At 36.5% G+C, this 16289-nt stretch overlaps 1 protein-coding gene across 4 annotated transcripts in view; it reads right to left on the bottom strand.

The window, feature by feature from the left end:
• Nucleotides 1-6250: 6250 nt before the first annotated feature.
• Nucleotides 6251-16289, bottom strand: part of UMAD1 (UBAP1-MVB12-associated (UMA) domain containing 1) — a 77374-nt gene continuing 67335 nt past the window's right edge. For all 4 annotated transcript variants that reach the window (XM_027910946.1, XM_027910954.1, XM_027910961.1 and 1 more), the window contains one exon: nucleotides 6251-7983. In XM_027910946.1, coding sequence (XP_027766747.1) covers nucleotides 7741-7983 — 243 coding nt within the window. In that variant the 3' untranslated portion in view covers nucleotides 6251-7740. The remainder of the gene's footprint in view (nucleotides 7984-16289) is intronic.

Here is a 16289-nt window from a genome sequence, read left to right as displayed (position 1 = left end):
TATAAGCCAAAATAACTCTTTGAAGCAAGAAGAGGCAGTAGGTGCCAAAAAGGCCTTGTTCACTTAATTGCAATTTATCTGAAAACACAATAACCTATTTGCAAATTTCCAAATAAGATTTTATCCTTTGCTTGAATTAGCTTATCTCTTTAAGAAGGGTATAGTAGGTGGCTTTTATTCTTCCTAACAATTATTTTTATATTGGAGAAAATAATCTTTGTACAGCTAAATTGCTGTTGCCAAGGACACAGTGGGAGCACTTTTCCTGCTCTGTGCCATGAAGACTATATAAACCACTCTAATACCAAAAAGTGATTTTTTGAAATGCTATGCATGTATTCTTATAAATAGCCAGAGACTTCCATTGCTACAAGAGAACCTTGCAGAGCAAGTCTTATCTGACTTCTTTTTGATGTCTGTGATGAACAAATCAGTCTTGGGATGAGTTCTTCTTCTAGAAGGTAACCTTTAGCATCATGTCTGAAATATCCCTTTTTGGTTTAGGCAGGGTGAAATGGCACAGGCAACCTCCTAATACTGGAAGATCAGAAGATGAATTTGCTCAGATTAAAAAAAGGCAAGTTGTTTTCCAAGATGACAGAGCAAGACTTCAGCACCACCTTGCATGCTTAGAGGAGCTGTGTCAGGTATTTGTCATCATGTGGCTGGTCATGTAGGAGATAGAAGTGGAAGTTGGTCAAGTTGCATTGTTTTTACCCACAGGGTATCTATTTACAACATCCTTTTCTTTAAGGACTACCACCCTGGAGATGCTTCTCTATCAGGATATGCCCCATGCCAGAAGCTTTCTGTCCAGTCCCAGATGGATGGAGCAGAGTATCTCCCAGGAGGCACTGAACTGATGTTTCTAAAATAGGACACACCTTTCATCTGAAGAAGAGACAGCCATTGGAGGTGGTGGTAAAGAAGGTTAGTTTGAGAAGACTCAGAAGTCTTAAATTTGAAGGTGAACAGTTTTGGGCAAAATATGGTATCATGGAAAATGCCTTTATTCTTAGAGTTTCTCTCATATTTGTACAAATCAATAGCTAGAACCACAGTCTGCTAAACAAAATTTTTTATGGGATTAACTGTAATATGCAATAACTTATCTAGCTGGCCTCTAAGTAAACCAAAATACATCAACCATCTTTGTTCATTCACTCTATTTTTTAGAGCTGTCCTATGATTTAAAACTTGATTTCAATTTAATTTATGATATTAAGATTCAAGATGAATTGAATCCTGAAGATTTAAGATGAATCTTAATACTGATTATTCTTAATACTGATTTCTACTGTAAAGCATTTGAGAGATCTACAGCAAAACACTACATTTCCATTTCAAAATCAACAGCCTCTTATTTGATGCCATTTAAAAGCCTGACAGCAACTTCTAGCTTTGAAGCAGTTATTTTAACTTGGTCATTGTGTGAACACATATACTGCAAACTGTATGTGGTAAAAAGGAAGTATATATAAAAAGGAAGCAATTTTAAATCCCTCTATTAATTAAGTATCAATTGACAATAGGACAACTTCCTACTTTGTCAGGAAGTTTAACACAAGTTAAATTACAACATGAGTTGAACTACATAAAAAAAAATAGAGAACGTTAACCTCATATGTCCAATTTTAGCCATAATTATACTATGAATGATATATAATATCTGGAAGTACTGTAATGCTACGTGAAATAAAATTTGACAGTCCTTTCTGGGATAAATTTAATGCACATTCTATTCACCCTATCAAGTAGAGGGAGAAGTATAAATGTTTGTTATTTCAGAAACAATTGAAGGAGAATTAGCCAAACTACAGAAGACATTAAAATCAAATAATAACAACAAGAAGATACTCTGAATCAATTGGTAAGATAAATATTAAGTCTTTGACATAAACCCTATTTAAACATAACATAGACAAAATTGGAGTTGCAGTACTCTAAAAATATCTTTAAGAGCAGAATAAGCCAAGCAGATGCACCAGTAGTTTCTAAAAACAGCTTAGAAAGGAAATTACACTACAGTTCTCAAAACATCATGCATTATTTCATTTTCTTTTGGAAAATAGATTAATAGCAGAACTCTTCACAAAAAGGCTGACACACTGGTCAGACTGAAGTTCTAACAAGTATCAGTTGCTTTAAATAAGTAATTCCCTTCTCACTGTGATGGGCTATTTCACCTGAGGCTTTGTTTTCTGAGCCCACCTGCTTCTTTTCCAGTGACATGTAGATGGATGCCCAAAACTGACCTCCCAGAACAGTTACATGAACATTTGGATGCAAATGGCTACTCTAACCGTAATGCTGATAGCCACAAAGAGTTGGATGAAGGATGTATATAATTGAGGCTCATTTTTTTTGTTTGCTTTTGAGCAGTTTCTTTCATGTTCTGTTATTGAAGTACATGTGTCAACTGACTTGAGGGGACAGCCTTGTAAATTAGATCTTTGATCTCAAGAGTTTATTTTATATTTGCAGCAAGGAAAAGTGAATTGAATTGGTTGACAGAACTAAGCCCTCTCTTGTCTCGGGTCTACAGCTGCTGCATCCTTCTGGGGTCACCATAACTTCCACTTCCATCATTAGATACTCTCTTTTGCTACAGAATTAAAAAAAGGCTTCTTCAACATCTCATCATAACCTGCTGAAAGCTTCTGGTTTATTTTATGAACCATGCAGCTGGCTCAGACTTTTGCTCCTGCAGAAGGGATGCATTTGATAAAACACTGAGCTGTGATACAGCAAAGCTCTTTGAGCTACTCTGATACTGCATCAGAAAATAAACTTTAATGGAATATTCACTGACTGTTTTTTGGAATAGAACACAGTTTAGGAAGGATACTGCATGGAAGGTGCAGACTAAAAAGACGTTATCTCCTCTGAAATGCTGAAAAGAGTATGTGATCCATCATTACTCTACCATTACTTTTGTTAATGAACAGAGGCACGAAGCATTAGGGACCACAGTGCTGTCTACTACATGCACGCAAAAAAGACTAAGGGGCATAATACTGATTTATATCCAGGAATAGTCAAGATCTATTACAATCCCCAAAAATATAGAAAAACTCTCCATTAATATGCTTCAGAAAACACAGTTTAAAGTGTTACTTTTTTAGGAGTTCCACTGAATGCTTAAAAACATTTATGCATGAAGGAAAAAAATTCTCCACAGAGAGTTGTCATACGAGGGATTGCACGCAGAGAGGTCAAAGTAGTGCTTTGGATCTTACTCCTTTTCAGATCATTCAGCCAGCCCGGCTGCACGTGCTGGACAATTAGACCAGTCTTACTCATTAGCATCATGTAATGTAAAGAAAACTTCATGTACTTGTACGTAGAATCTAAAATGTGTGCTCCAGAATGAAACAGACAGCAAGATGTCATGCCTAGAAGATCAAGTTTACTTCTTGCACTCCTGGCATCTGAAAATACTGAAATTCTGAATTGACAAAATCCTCAGTTTCTTTCTATGGGCAGAAATGCTTCCAAGTCAAATGACTGTCAACACAACAGGAACAAGGGAGCGATTTTTCTCTCCTTCCAGTAAGCATGAATACTAATACTTCTTCTTCTGGATAGCTGTGATTCAGACAGAAGGAGAGGTAAGAAACTCTCTGTGGGAACTCATCTCTCAGAAGGAGGATGTTGAAAAGGAAGAGGTAGGAGATGCAAAGAACATAAATATCTATCTCTGGTAGAGAAATAACATGGTCTTAGTGGAGGATACAGGGAAATCAATAATTTTGCTTAGTTTAAGGAATTTGACATATTGATGGGAAAAAATCAGGCCTAGCATACCCGCTTTCTAACTTTGCAAGCTTGTTACAGAATGCCAAGCTTAATGCTAATGAAGAGTTGCAGCATAGCAGGTGGGCTGAATGAACTTGGTTACTAAACCTTTGTCTTCTACAGCACCAAACAGGTGTCTACCTTTGGAGTTTTAGGAGGATACTCTGCCTCTTTCTTGCTGTATAGACAGTCTCTAGCTTCGAAAACGAATCTGGTTAATCTGGAACTGCCCTGTCATCTGCAGAAAAGTTGCAGTTACTTACCCCAAGGAGTTGCAGTTCTGGTTCCTCTCTCTCCATACTCACTAGGCTGAGCAGAGAAAACACAAAGCAAGATGAATTATTGTGTCATAAAAAAGGGTGGTTGTAGGGATGAGGACAGTTTCTCAAGCTCAGGTTTTATGCTATTGTTCAAAACAACTTGCTCTTCTTGCCCAGGAGGCTGCCTTAGTGGTTTTGTGAACATAACAGGTTCTTCAGCTAAAAATGCAAAAAACTGTGTGTTATTTTGAGATACTGTAATTGCTGTGGTGAATGTGCTCTTTGCCTTTTTTCCTTTAGTTGCTTTAGGGTCAAAACCTCTCCTCTGTGACCGCACAAGTGTATATTTGCTGACTGTCATATCAGGGTTTGGATCATACTTTTAGAGAAAAGAGCAGAAACTGGATCTGTAACCACCGCCTTGACTGACCTGCCAGACATGGCATTGTCTGGCTCCATTTCTGTGTTTGTCACTGGGGAGTTCTCTGTAGGGACCAGCTCCCAGTGAACCTTCTGTCAGGCTCTTCTGGATGCAATTATTCTTTGATTTACTTTTGAACATGTGGGCCTCACTCCCCTTTTTCTACATTCCAAATTACACTTTTCCAGAGCCTGTATTTACAGCTTTTCCAGAGGAAATAATAAGTGTCTTTTTAGGCTTGATTTATTAGAAAGTTCCATAAGGAAACTATCCCACAACACAGAGTTCACCTTTTGCAAGGAAAATGTAGAGAATGGCAAATGAAGCTCAAATTCTCCCATGAACTAAGGTAACTCTAAATAAACTATTTAACAAAGGAGTGCAGGCCTAGTAATATGTACACTAATGGCAGTAGCAAGGCTTCTATTTACAGCACTTCACTGGCACAGGAAACACACCTCAGTCTTTCATTATTAGTTCTGGAGTTGGCAATCTGTTGTAATTCTGATGTTAATGACTTTAGCTGTTAAATATCTGTCTGCTCTGTCCAAAAAGTTTACATATATATGCATAAAACAAAGCAAATAGTTCTATTCATTTTCTGATTATTATATACAGAACATACAGAAAGGAGAGCCAAGATGGTTTATTATTTTTGATATAGATTTTATTTTAATAGTTATTTAATAGTTATTTTATAGTTATTTAATAGTTATTTTAATTATTTTTTAAAAATTAACAATATTCCTTCATCAGTAGTCAAAGATTTGAATGCCAATACATAGAACCATCCAATACTTGTTGGCAATGACAGATACACATATATTCACATATATGCTATGCAATAATCAGCATATGATGTCAAACTTACCTTACACAAGCAATTCACAGTTTTGTGAACTGAGACTCTTCGAAATCTTTAATGCTTTGAAGATTTTGTGCCATCTTCATGTTATTAGTAGATAAATAGTAGTACCATAAATCTTACTAATTTATAGTAACTTTAAATGTATTTTTTTATTGTCCCAGTGGGAAGAGATTCACCTTCACTGTGTGGATGCAATAAGACTTCAATTGACTTTTAGGGATGATCTCAAGCAAGGAAAGTGTTTGAGACCCAGCTCTTGCTAAAGGGAGGGCAGTCAGGAGACACATTCCCAGTACCCTTGCTCCTCTAATGTAAGATGATTAAGAGTGAAGGCCAAATTTTAATCTACCACCCACATTTCTCCTCCCGCTCAATACAACCTCCTCTCTACTCTCCTTTGGCTCTCTTTTTCTTTTGAAGGGGTATTTTTGAGTGTAACAGAGCTCGAATTTGACAAGTTGTAATTATTTAGATAAATTGTCTAACTTTAGGCAAAAAAATGAATGCCAAAAACTACATGCCAAGTCAGCTAGCAAAGAAAGAACAAGTATTGTAAGTTTGTTTGGTCTTCAACAGTGCTTTACAGTTCTGCTTCTAGACCAGCTGAGCTGCATAAATGTTTCAGATTCAAAATAGACAACTTGAATGGAAACATGCTATTTGCAGAATGAGCCATTTTTTAACTATTAGATATAAAATAATGAAAATTAAATTTAGTGCTTCAGGTATGTGTTAACTAGAAAATTCAGCACACAAGACAGTTCTGAACAACTTTGTAAAATTAATTGTTCCCCAAGAGGCCTTAGTACTTCCCAGCTCCTAGCCGCACTATCCTCAAAGCAGTATCAGGCATGCCACCTAAGCCATCACAAGTCACCAGCACAACACACAGAATCCATCAGATGAAAGCGTGACACAATATATTAGAAGAGCCCCAATTTTTAAATGACACTGAAAAGATTTTCAAATTGAATTTTCAAGTTCAAGTTCCCATGAAAGCTGAATGGTCACAGCTGTAGTCAACAATATATGTGAAACCGCATGAAAACTCTCACACATAAAAAATAACTCACTATTACTTAGCATCTTTTTATTGGAGTGCAGCACAGATACTCTCCCTGAAACAATATCTTCAAAACATTCAAGAACATAGCTGTCAAAAATATTAAATACATACATTAAAAAAACTCTAAACCACAAATATTTAACAATCTAAGATATATTCACAATGTAATTTCTTCACCATCTACAGTACTTATCTCAAACACTGTAAGAGGATGCAAGTCTGAAAATATATGTATTTTAAACTACCACAGAGCATAGAAAATACAAGAAAATATCCACTAACATTTGGCACAATAGAAATATTGTACCCCAGTAGAGAAAACAAGTGTAGTCTTTTGTGTGCCACAGATCATTCTTCACAAACTGTGACATTACATCAGAGAGCTGTTGCTCGTGGAACAGCAGCTCTGGTGTTAGTAGGGAAAAACATGCTCAAAGCTTGCGAGCAGGGACACAGTGGTCTGTGAGAACGCATGTTTAGGTACTTAGCAGTTTAATTTAGTTGGATAAGAAACAATGTAATGTTTTCCTGTTGTTAAACATTGCCATCTGTATCTCTGGCACACAAATTAAAAAAAGAAGGGTGTGACCATTAAAAGTACGTGTCCTGAGATTTCCTTCTTCAGAGGGCAAAGAGGTTAAAATGGAAAAGCTGATCTGTATATAAATCAGGAACACATGTGGTAATGAGAACAAACAGCAGCCAACAGGCAGGCGGGGAGGACTTCTCCAGGCAGGCAACAAAATACCATCTACTGGAAAAGGGAAGGAAGCAACTGACTTTCATTTTGAAATTGATAAGTTTAACCAATTTTATTAAGTCTTCAAGATTATTTAAGGACTCATAATTAACTCTGAGTTTTAAAACTTGGTTTCACAGAAAAGTTGTCTGTCCAGTTCTGCAGAGCAGCATTGCTTTAGCGTTAATATTGGTTTCTATCTGTACAAAATCAGAGGAGATCTTAACACGAGTAACAAGATCTATGTGTTTGGATAACTGAGTAAAATAACAAAACATTGCAGACATGCTGGACTTCCTCCTAAAGTTATGAAATGTTTGTGTCTGCAGCCTACCTACTGGAAGTAGATACCAACAGCGAGTCCTCTACTCAGGCTGAAACGGTTGCTTGATTTCTTTGGAGATAAACAGAATATTTGACATATAAAGTTACAGTTCATTTAAAGCTAAGAAATATATCACAGTTGTGAATAATAACCCATTTGATACACCAGTGGTAGGCCCCCAAAATATTAAGCTAAACAAAATAAGTCTTGATCTTCCCTTTAAGACTTATTCCTCAACAGAGGCAGAGAAAATAAAGAAAACATTATGGATCACAAAGCACTGAATTTTCAAGGGTAAAGTCATACCAAAATCTTGATAAATTATCATTGATGTCGTAGGTGAGCAATCGGTCAGGAACGTCACTGTGGGTGCCCTGCACTGCTAACACATGTGGTGCCAGGGCAAAGGGTACGTCGCTCAGCAGGTCTGACATGAAAGGGCTGCTTTCCAAATTTTGACTCCTTTGATTTCCCGCCTCTGCACTTGGTACAGTCAACTGCGATCTCTAAAGAGAACAGAAGAACAGACACTTAGACACTATAAATCAGGCAACTGCGGCTTTGTACTTAGAACCACAATGACCTACTAATAAAGGGAAACAAAACAAACAAAAAATAAATAAAAGCACATTCAGAGTTCAGTTCAGGTAGATCTAAAATAGCAGTTCTCAATACACGTTGATATAATTCTTTGGCTCAGGTCAACCTGATTTAAGGCTAAACAAACAACAGATCTTTTGGATTGATTACTAAGGTATCTCAACCTAATGTTACTCTGCATTTATATATAAAATATATATAATCCACTCAGCACATGGCTAGTGGAATTTTTGTCATTATGTTCAGTCTTGTTTAGGGGAAATTACTTCATATAATTCCTTTCATAAATGATGAAGCTTCATAAATGATGAAGCTCCATCTTCTGTTCCCCTTGTGCGTTTTCAGAAATTGTCCAACAAAGGCATGACTTTCATGATAAAAACACTCCTATCCCAGTTATTTCAAAACACTAATGATGTTGCTTTCCAATTTGAAATGGAATTGCACAACTGGCTGTCCATTATATGGCAATTCATTGCCAAGTATGTTCTTTACAGAAAAACACAGCTGAAACTTAAAAAAAACCCAACAGCAACCCCTGTAACAAAACCAACAATGAAATAAAGAAACCATACAGAAGAAATCAACACAATTTACAGAAAATGCCAGCTGATCAGACGCTGGACCCAATAGACTTGTAAGCTTTGATACTGACCTGCCAATAGGACCTTATTATGTGTTTATCCTAAAACTTTTACCATTTTAAAAACACAGAAAAGACTATTTACTCTGCCTCTAGAAATCAAATTCAATTTGTTTTACTATTTATAGCAATAAAATGCTAAAGAAAGTCATAGCTCACATATCAGGCACCTATAATGTCATTCTTGACCAATAACAGGCTCTCAGCGACCTGATCTAGTGAAAGGTGTCCCTGCCCACAGCAGGGGAGCTGGAACTAGATGATCTTTAAGATCCCTCCCAACCCAAACCATTCTATGATTCTTTGATCTCTAGGAGTAAGACGTTTGTTATAACGATTTATATTTTATATCAGCAAACATATGGAAATATTTAGTAATTTGTTCAAAATTCATGTCAGAGCCACAAACATAGAAATTAATTTCTGATTGCAGTCTTGTTTTCTTCCTTTCAACCCACCACACTCGAAACACATAAAAATCCAAAGATTATACCTTATTATGGAAGGGAAAGCACAAAAAGCTTTAAACACTAATTTGGTATTCAGCAGATCACATGAGTTAAATGGATCTAATTGTATGGAAGTTGCTTTCATCCTAAATTATTCCATGATTTTTAGAGGAGTTGTGCAGGAGTTGAATGTCACAGATCACGGCTGTTACAGAGAACAGGTTGTTGCTGTTTGACAGAGGGACAGTTTGGGTGGTGTGATGGCAGTGGGTGCTGTGTTTTCTAGCCTGGAGTATGTAACACAGCTAAGCATTCAGCCAGAGAAAAGACACTCCTCCTCCTTCCCAAAGGAAGGACTGGATTGGACTTGAACAAAACCTGAGTACAAGTCATTCCTTACACAACCCAAGATTTCATCTAGTAGGACAGATAAACCAACACTAAACCTTCTATTAACCTGACAGCAATGAAACAGGTACTCTTGCCAATCTAAGCCTGTTCAGAGCCAGTACTTTTCCTGGGTGATGGAGGAAGCACACTCCTCCACAAGCTGCTGGGACAGAAGGGGTTAGTGGTGCTGCACACTCTGAACTCATTTGGAATCTTCTGTTCATACTTGCAATGATTTGAAAACTAAAGCATAAGATAAACTTCCCAAGATCTGTCACTATCATATACCAGGATAATAATGTAAAATTTCTGAAGGTTAAGTTTATTAAAAGGAACGACTGCTACGTGGCTGCTACTAACCTTACTGGTTATGATCCAAGACAAAGAGGAGTGACATTCTCTAACACTACTGTAATACCAGCATGTCTGTACTTCATAATTCCTACAGCTACAGTTTACAGATGTTTCTTCTTGTTCTTTAGTTCTCCTCGCTTTCCTTTTCTCAGTTCTCTATTCTTAGGAGTAGCTAACAGCTCTTCATAAAGCTACACACAACAGCAGAGGCAAGAGTTGATAAAGAAGGTTTCTTCTGGCTTTCCCTACTGATTCTGGTATCTTTAGTGGGCAGAGAAAATAGAAAAGATAGCAGGGAAGTCAGGAAGATAGCCTGCATAGTTCTACTACCCAGCTTCTGAAGCTCTGAGCAAAAAAACCATGGGCAATAGCACCATAAGTCTGTAAGTTCAGGAAAAACCCTAAAATCTCTTGTACTTTTCTAATGAGCTCAGTTATCTCCAAGATGAAGACGAGCAGCTCTTACATTAAAAAAAAAAAAAAAAAGATATATTAGCTTCTATAGCTGCTCATTGATAACACTGAAAGGGAAGTCTTCCTTCTTGTCAGGGCCAAATAGGCTCAAGGTATGCAACACAACAAAATTCACACACAGCTTCTGCTACAGACATATTCTATTGCAAAGAGCATTGCCAAACACACAGGACATTTATTTATGTTAATTATATTTATCTGAAAGAACACCCCACAACACTTCAAATAAGTACTTAAATTAGTAGCTATTGTAAACCTAAAAACTTCCCTTAATTTCTACTCTGCATGAATTTTTCACATTCCCTCTTGGAAGACATAACTCATGGATCATTGTATTGAGGTGCTGGTATTTGCTTGTATAACATCATTCCCATATTCTGAGGGGGAGCCAGAAAGCCCCAAAGGAAAAACAGGGTTACATTGAGGAATCAATTAAACAAAACCTTCAAAGACCCTTCTGCCTCCATCCGTTCCAGGGCCTTACTCACTGTCCTCCCTATTCCCATCGCTCAGATGATAATCAGAAATCCCTAGAATCTAATGTTTATTTTGACTGGCAAATTATACTTTTATGACCACCTGTTTATATCATAATTGTCCCACAAGCCAGATGAACATGATTTACAATGAGAATTAAGACTATCACATGGTAAAACTAATTTCAAACAGAGAAATAAAAATCAGAGAGAGTGCAAAGCATCTCGGATATTCTTTTTTCTTTCAGAAACCTTACTTTTGTTAGAATGGTGCTAAATCCCTAGAAATTAAAATCATTTCTGTACACAGCAGATACATGTATTAACAGTGATAGAGCAAGAACCAGCTTTTCTTATTCCCAAGTCCCATTCCATATTTGAAAGCAAGACTTCAGTAAGGAAGGATGAATTACATTAAAATTATTTTACTGTTAAAGTATCATTTTACCATACTCAATCTCTGCTTACTATCAGTGAGGTTCTTAATAGTCTACAGATTCTGATACTATTTGAATAGTATCATAAACAAAGCCTGAAATGGCTGAGAGTAACATTGTGCAAATAAGTCAAGAACAAAGAAAAGTGTCAGTATAACAAATGCCACAATCTGATCTTAGATCCAATGATCTTTGAGTGTCACTTTACCCAACCCCTCACGAGAAGGTCTTGGACCCAATATGACAAGATCAGTTTACTGCATAAATGGAAAAGGAGTCGAGATTTCCTATTTCAGTTTCATACATAAACCACTATCGTCTCTCCCATGAAAAATGCTACTTTTCATTATCTTAAAAAGTTCACATTCACTTTTTAATTTTTAACAAGTCACATTTTAAATTACTTTCATTGGACTGATATCCCAACAAATCATGCAAGGGGAAAAATACAAAACCTAGGGAAGACGATCCGTTAGTTCAGTGTGAAAAACCCAAACCTGGGTTAACCGAAGTTAACCTGGAAAGTTAAATGAAAATAGGCTGCAGCAAACTTGTTGCATTTTCAGTTTAACTCCTTGAATATTGTGGAGCCCATCCCTTTATCTAGTACACAGTGTGTCATATGTGTTGCAGCATATATTATATTATCTATTAGGTATCTATATAGAAAGAAAAGAGTTTCAGTTCTGAAGAATTCAGGTTTCAAGAAGTAATTTTTCAGTTCTGCCTAGTGCAGTCATTACAGGCAGTAATGACTCCTTAGCCCTTGGCTATGCAGAGCTATTTGTGAGCACTCCTGCAGTGATATTTAGATATTGGCTTCATGGGCAAGATTCTACCAAACAAGACATATTTTTGTGCTTCCAAACCATAAAGATATCCTTTAAATGAGCTAAGACACATTTCCTTCATATGCTGGAGAAGCCACAGGAGTGAAAAGACCTTAATAAAGCAGACTTTCATAGCACTCGTGGTAACGAAACGAAGAACTGGACACTCCAACAGAGAACATCAGTCAGCCCTCGGTGCTGAGGTCGCCCAAGCTGCTTCCAATGCAAACACCAGCACAAAGCAATGTGATGCAACCAAAGTCAAGGTTATGAAATGGCTTATGCTTTCCTGCATGCATTCTTCAAGCATATATAGAACTGCAAGACCTAGAGAATTTGATATCCCACATTAGTCACACTGGTTTCTACTTAAATATCTAACTTACTTATCCAGAATACAATCCATTCAGAGCATATTATCTGGACATTAGCTAAACTAAGCACTGCCAAATGGTATGACACACAATCCTGTTATGAGAAATATTAATTGAATGGACCGAGAAGATCCACCGACTTACGTTTCAGCAAACACCAGGGAGTTAAAAGAATCAGTTAAAATTACATAAAGTATGGCAATAAAATTTAATTCAAATAAGCAAGGTGTCTCCTTCATTATTGGTTTACAATCCAAATGAACAGGGATAAAAGAAATGCTATGGAAATACATATGGTAGCTGGCCACCAATACTAATTGCAGTCTGGCTGCAGGGGTGTTAGATGTTATTTTGAAACTAACTAAGTACAAAATTATCCTCTAAAGGAAGTTATTCCTTTTTGCTCTTTTTAAAAGATGTTTCTCAGCTTCCTTAAAAAAACATCTAATTTGCTTCATGTCTTTGTATTAACCATAAAGTCTGCCAAGAGTCCCGTAAAGATGAAAAAATGCATAGTTTACAATGTACTGAGAAGCTCTGAAGGAGAAGCAAAGATCAGTGCTAGCATTATTATCATCCAAACCACTAAACAAGGTTTTCTATCGAAAAGTGATTAATTTAAAAAAATTTGTACTTTCTGTAAAAAATGAAGGTCTTTTTAGAAGAAACAGACCCATTTTTCTTTAAAAAAGAGCCTTGAGAAACAAACAGTACCTTCAGTCTTCCAGAATATTTAGTAAATATCCAGCAATATCATCATTATGACAGAGATCTGCCATGCTACTGGTGACATAGAAGAATTATGCTTATTTCAGGCCATTTCATGGTATTACAGGAAATATTGTATCATAAGGTATCTCAGAATTTATTTAGCATTCTGCAGTAATTTTTCAATGTATCTAGAAATGGAAATTGTCTTATGGGATTGTTCTTCCAATTGTGTTTCAGTTGATGCTTTTTAGGGTATTCACTGAACCTTCTTAGAAAATCTGTAGGAATTCCAGAGTGAGTATCTCCATTGATGACAATGATTCACTTTTTGAATAAGAATGGAAATGTCAAAGATGAACAGAGGGGAAAAGAAAAATGACTCACAAGGTTCGTAACCAAAAATTTAAGCTAAGAGAAGAGAATCACAGAACCATATAGGTTGGAAAAGACCTCCAAGATCATTGAGTCCAACCTTTGACTGTTTACCTCATTGTCAACTAGATCATGGCACTAAGAGCCACGTCCAGTCATCACCTGAAAACCTCCAGGGACTCCACTACCTCCCTGAACAGTCCATTCCAACGTCTAATCACTCTTTCCATGAAAAAATTCTTTCTGATGTCCAAATAGGATCAATAAAACCTTGCTGGAGGTGGTGAAAGTGCATGACATGATAGGTTTTAAGTGCCACAAAAAAACCCCAGCCCAAAACATTAGCAGTAAAACACCACAAGACACCACTAAGTGTGTGACCTACATCCTTCATGAACTGTAAGAAGGGAACAAACCCACCTTGACAAGCACAATACAGGTGCCCCTGAGATGGTACAGAAAACCACATGTGAATAATGAGAGCTGCTATTCTGTTGAGGCTCATTCAAAAGTTTAGTCGGCATCTCCTCCAGGGACTCAAGAAAAAAGTTATTCCTATCTGGGAGAGCAAAATTAGATGTAAGAAGTGCTGGAGAACTTGCAGTAGATTGTTGCTATATCCAAACACTTTCTAGTCCCTTGCTTGCTTTCTTAACAGAAATGCAATGGCTGGGATTGTTTTACAGGCCAAAGATTGGTGTTGTCAGGGGTTGCAATTCAGCAGACTTACAGGCCAAAAGCTTCAGTCTAAGATTGAGTCCTTGGAGAGGCTTTTAGAAGCAAAGAATGGTTAGCAATGGCAATCAGCTTTCCCATTTGCTTTGGGCTCTTGTTTCCAAGCCTCTTATGCCTCTCATTCTGTAATACAGCAGTGATTCATCTTTCTTAAAGAGCTCCTGCTACCTGTACAAATTTATTTTATTGCTGTTCAGAGCAAAATAGAATCAGATTTTAAAATAAGCATTTAAGAACACTTTTACGGATTTGTGACATACATTTTAGACATTTTTCTTTCTCCTCCAAAGCATACTTTTCAGCTCTTTGTTAGATTAGAATGGAATCAAGGTCAGGCTACTGTTACTGAAATCTTAAAGAAAAAATTCTAAAGAAATTATGAAAAATATTTCCGACATTCTACAGTTTTTTTTGTTATTACAGCAAAGTTCCTGACAGAATATCCTGGCCTGCAAAGAACAGTAGTGGAACCTTTGCTAAACCACACTTTAAGTATTAATAATGATGTATATTTGTACATCCTTACTGGCAATAAAGCAATTAGAAAAGTGTAATTACAGGAACAATTCTATAATTTGAATGTAGAATAAACTTGCTGTAGTTACTATGTGCTTCTTACCCTCTCAAACAGCTATAAAACTGTTACTCTCTGCAGAGGGTAAGAACTGCAAGGTTGACATTTGAACTCTGGATACTCTGACTGTTGCACGGTTAAACTGTGTTAGTTAAATTATCCTAGAAAATACTAGAGATGCCTGTGAGTTTTATTTATGAACTTACAGAACGTAATTCTACCCTGAAAAGTATTCTTAAGTACCACAAAAGACTCCATATCTAATATCTAAACCAACTATCTCATTTGTTCATCCTAGAAGAAAAACATTGGGTTTTTTTTGTTAACAACTTTGTAATCTCAAGCCACTACAAGATGAAGGTTCTATTTTTACTCAATTCCCTATAATAACAATTTGGCACAGGAAACATTTGGGGGGGGGGTTTAGTGATTTAGCAAATTTAGCAAATATATTGAACTTAATATAACCAAAATTGTATAATGATATTTTTATTTCATATTCATACTTTTACTCCTTTATTCTTAACTCCTATTATTTATTTAATTCAATAATTGTTTGAAGACAGAGAACCAGAACATCTCAAATGTGGGCATCTATAATGAGAAACTATAAAACTATAAACAAACAGGGATAAGATGCAACATGAAAAAAAGGCTCAAACCTAAGAGAAAGCAGAAATAAGAAGGAAGCAGAAAAGGATTCTAAATCTTTACTAAAAATGCTAAGTCTTAATTTCTCACCATTAACTAAAGTAATTATGCTCTTATCTTTTCTTCTATCCCAACCAATTTCAGCACTTTTGAGTATGATAATCGAAAAGCTTTATCAGCGTTTATGCCCCCTCGGTAACAGGGTTCCTCTTCTTGATGCCTCTCTGTCCCTCTCTGGAGGCCCCTGAGCTTTAGGGCACTGTCTTTACAGGTGAATTTTGGACAACATTCCCCTCTGCAACATGAATATTGTGATAAGAATTATCTTAGAAGAAAGAGAGAGGTGTGGGTTCAGTAAGGAACAGTGTAGTTCCTCTGTTCCTTCAAAGTACTTTGCAAGCTATTCATAGCAAAGATCTCATACATTATAATAAGTAACATGAACAATATTCAGCACATTGTGCTTCTGCCAGTGCCAGGAAATGGTACTAACTAGGCCAGATTTCTTTTTCTTTTTTTCCTGTAGTATGTATGATGGAAGATTAAAAAGTTCATGAAAATTACTATAGGGAGTGAATTGCAAGCCAGAAGAATTGTAACTGAAAAAGCAGGCAGCTCTAGCCATCCAGAAGTGCACTCCACACCACCAAAAATCAGAAGTGAAGGACAAGTCAATATATTGCAAAATGAATGGACAAGTCTGATAAATGCTGATAATGGATTTGTTTTGTAACATCACTGT

This window comes from Empidonax traillii, unplaced genomic scaffold, assembly GCF_003031625.1.
Source record: "Empidonax traillii isolate 1590-97213 ecotype Southwest subspecies unplaced genomic scaffold, ASM303162v1 scaffold30:size3273891, whole genome shotgun sequence".
NCBI lineage: Eukaryota > Metazoa > Chordata > Aves > Passeriformes > Tyrannidae > Empidonax > Empidonax traillii.
Note: the sequence above shows the minus strand (reverse complement) of the source record. Positions and strands in the feature narration are given on the sequence as shown.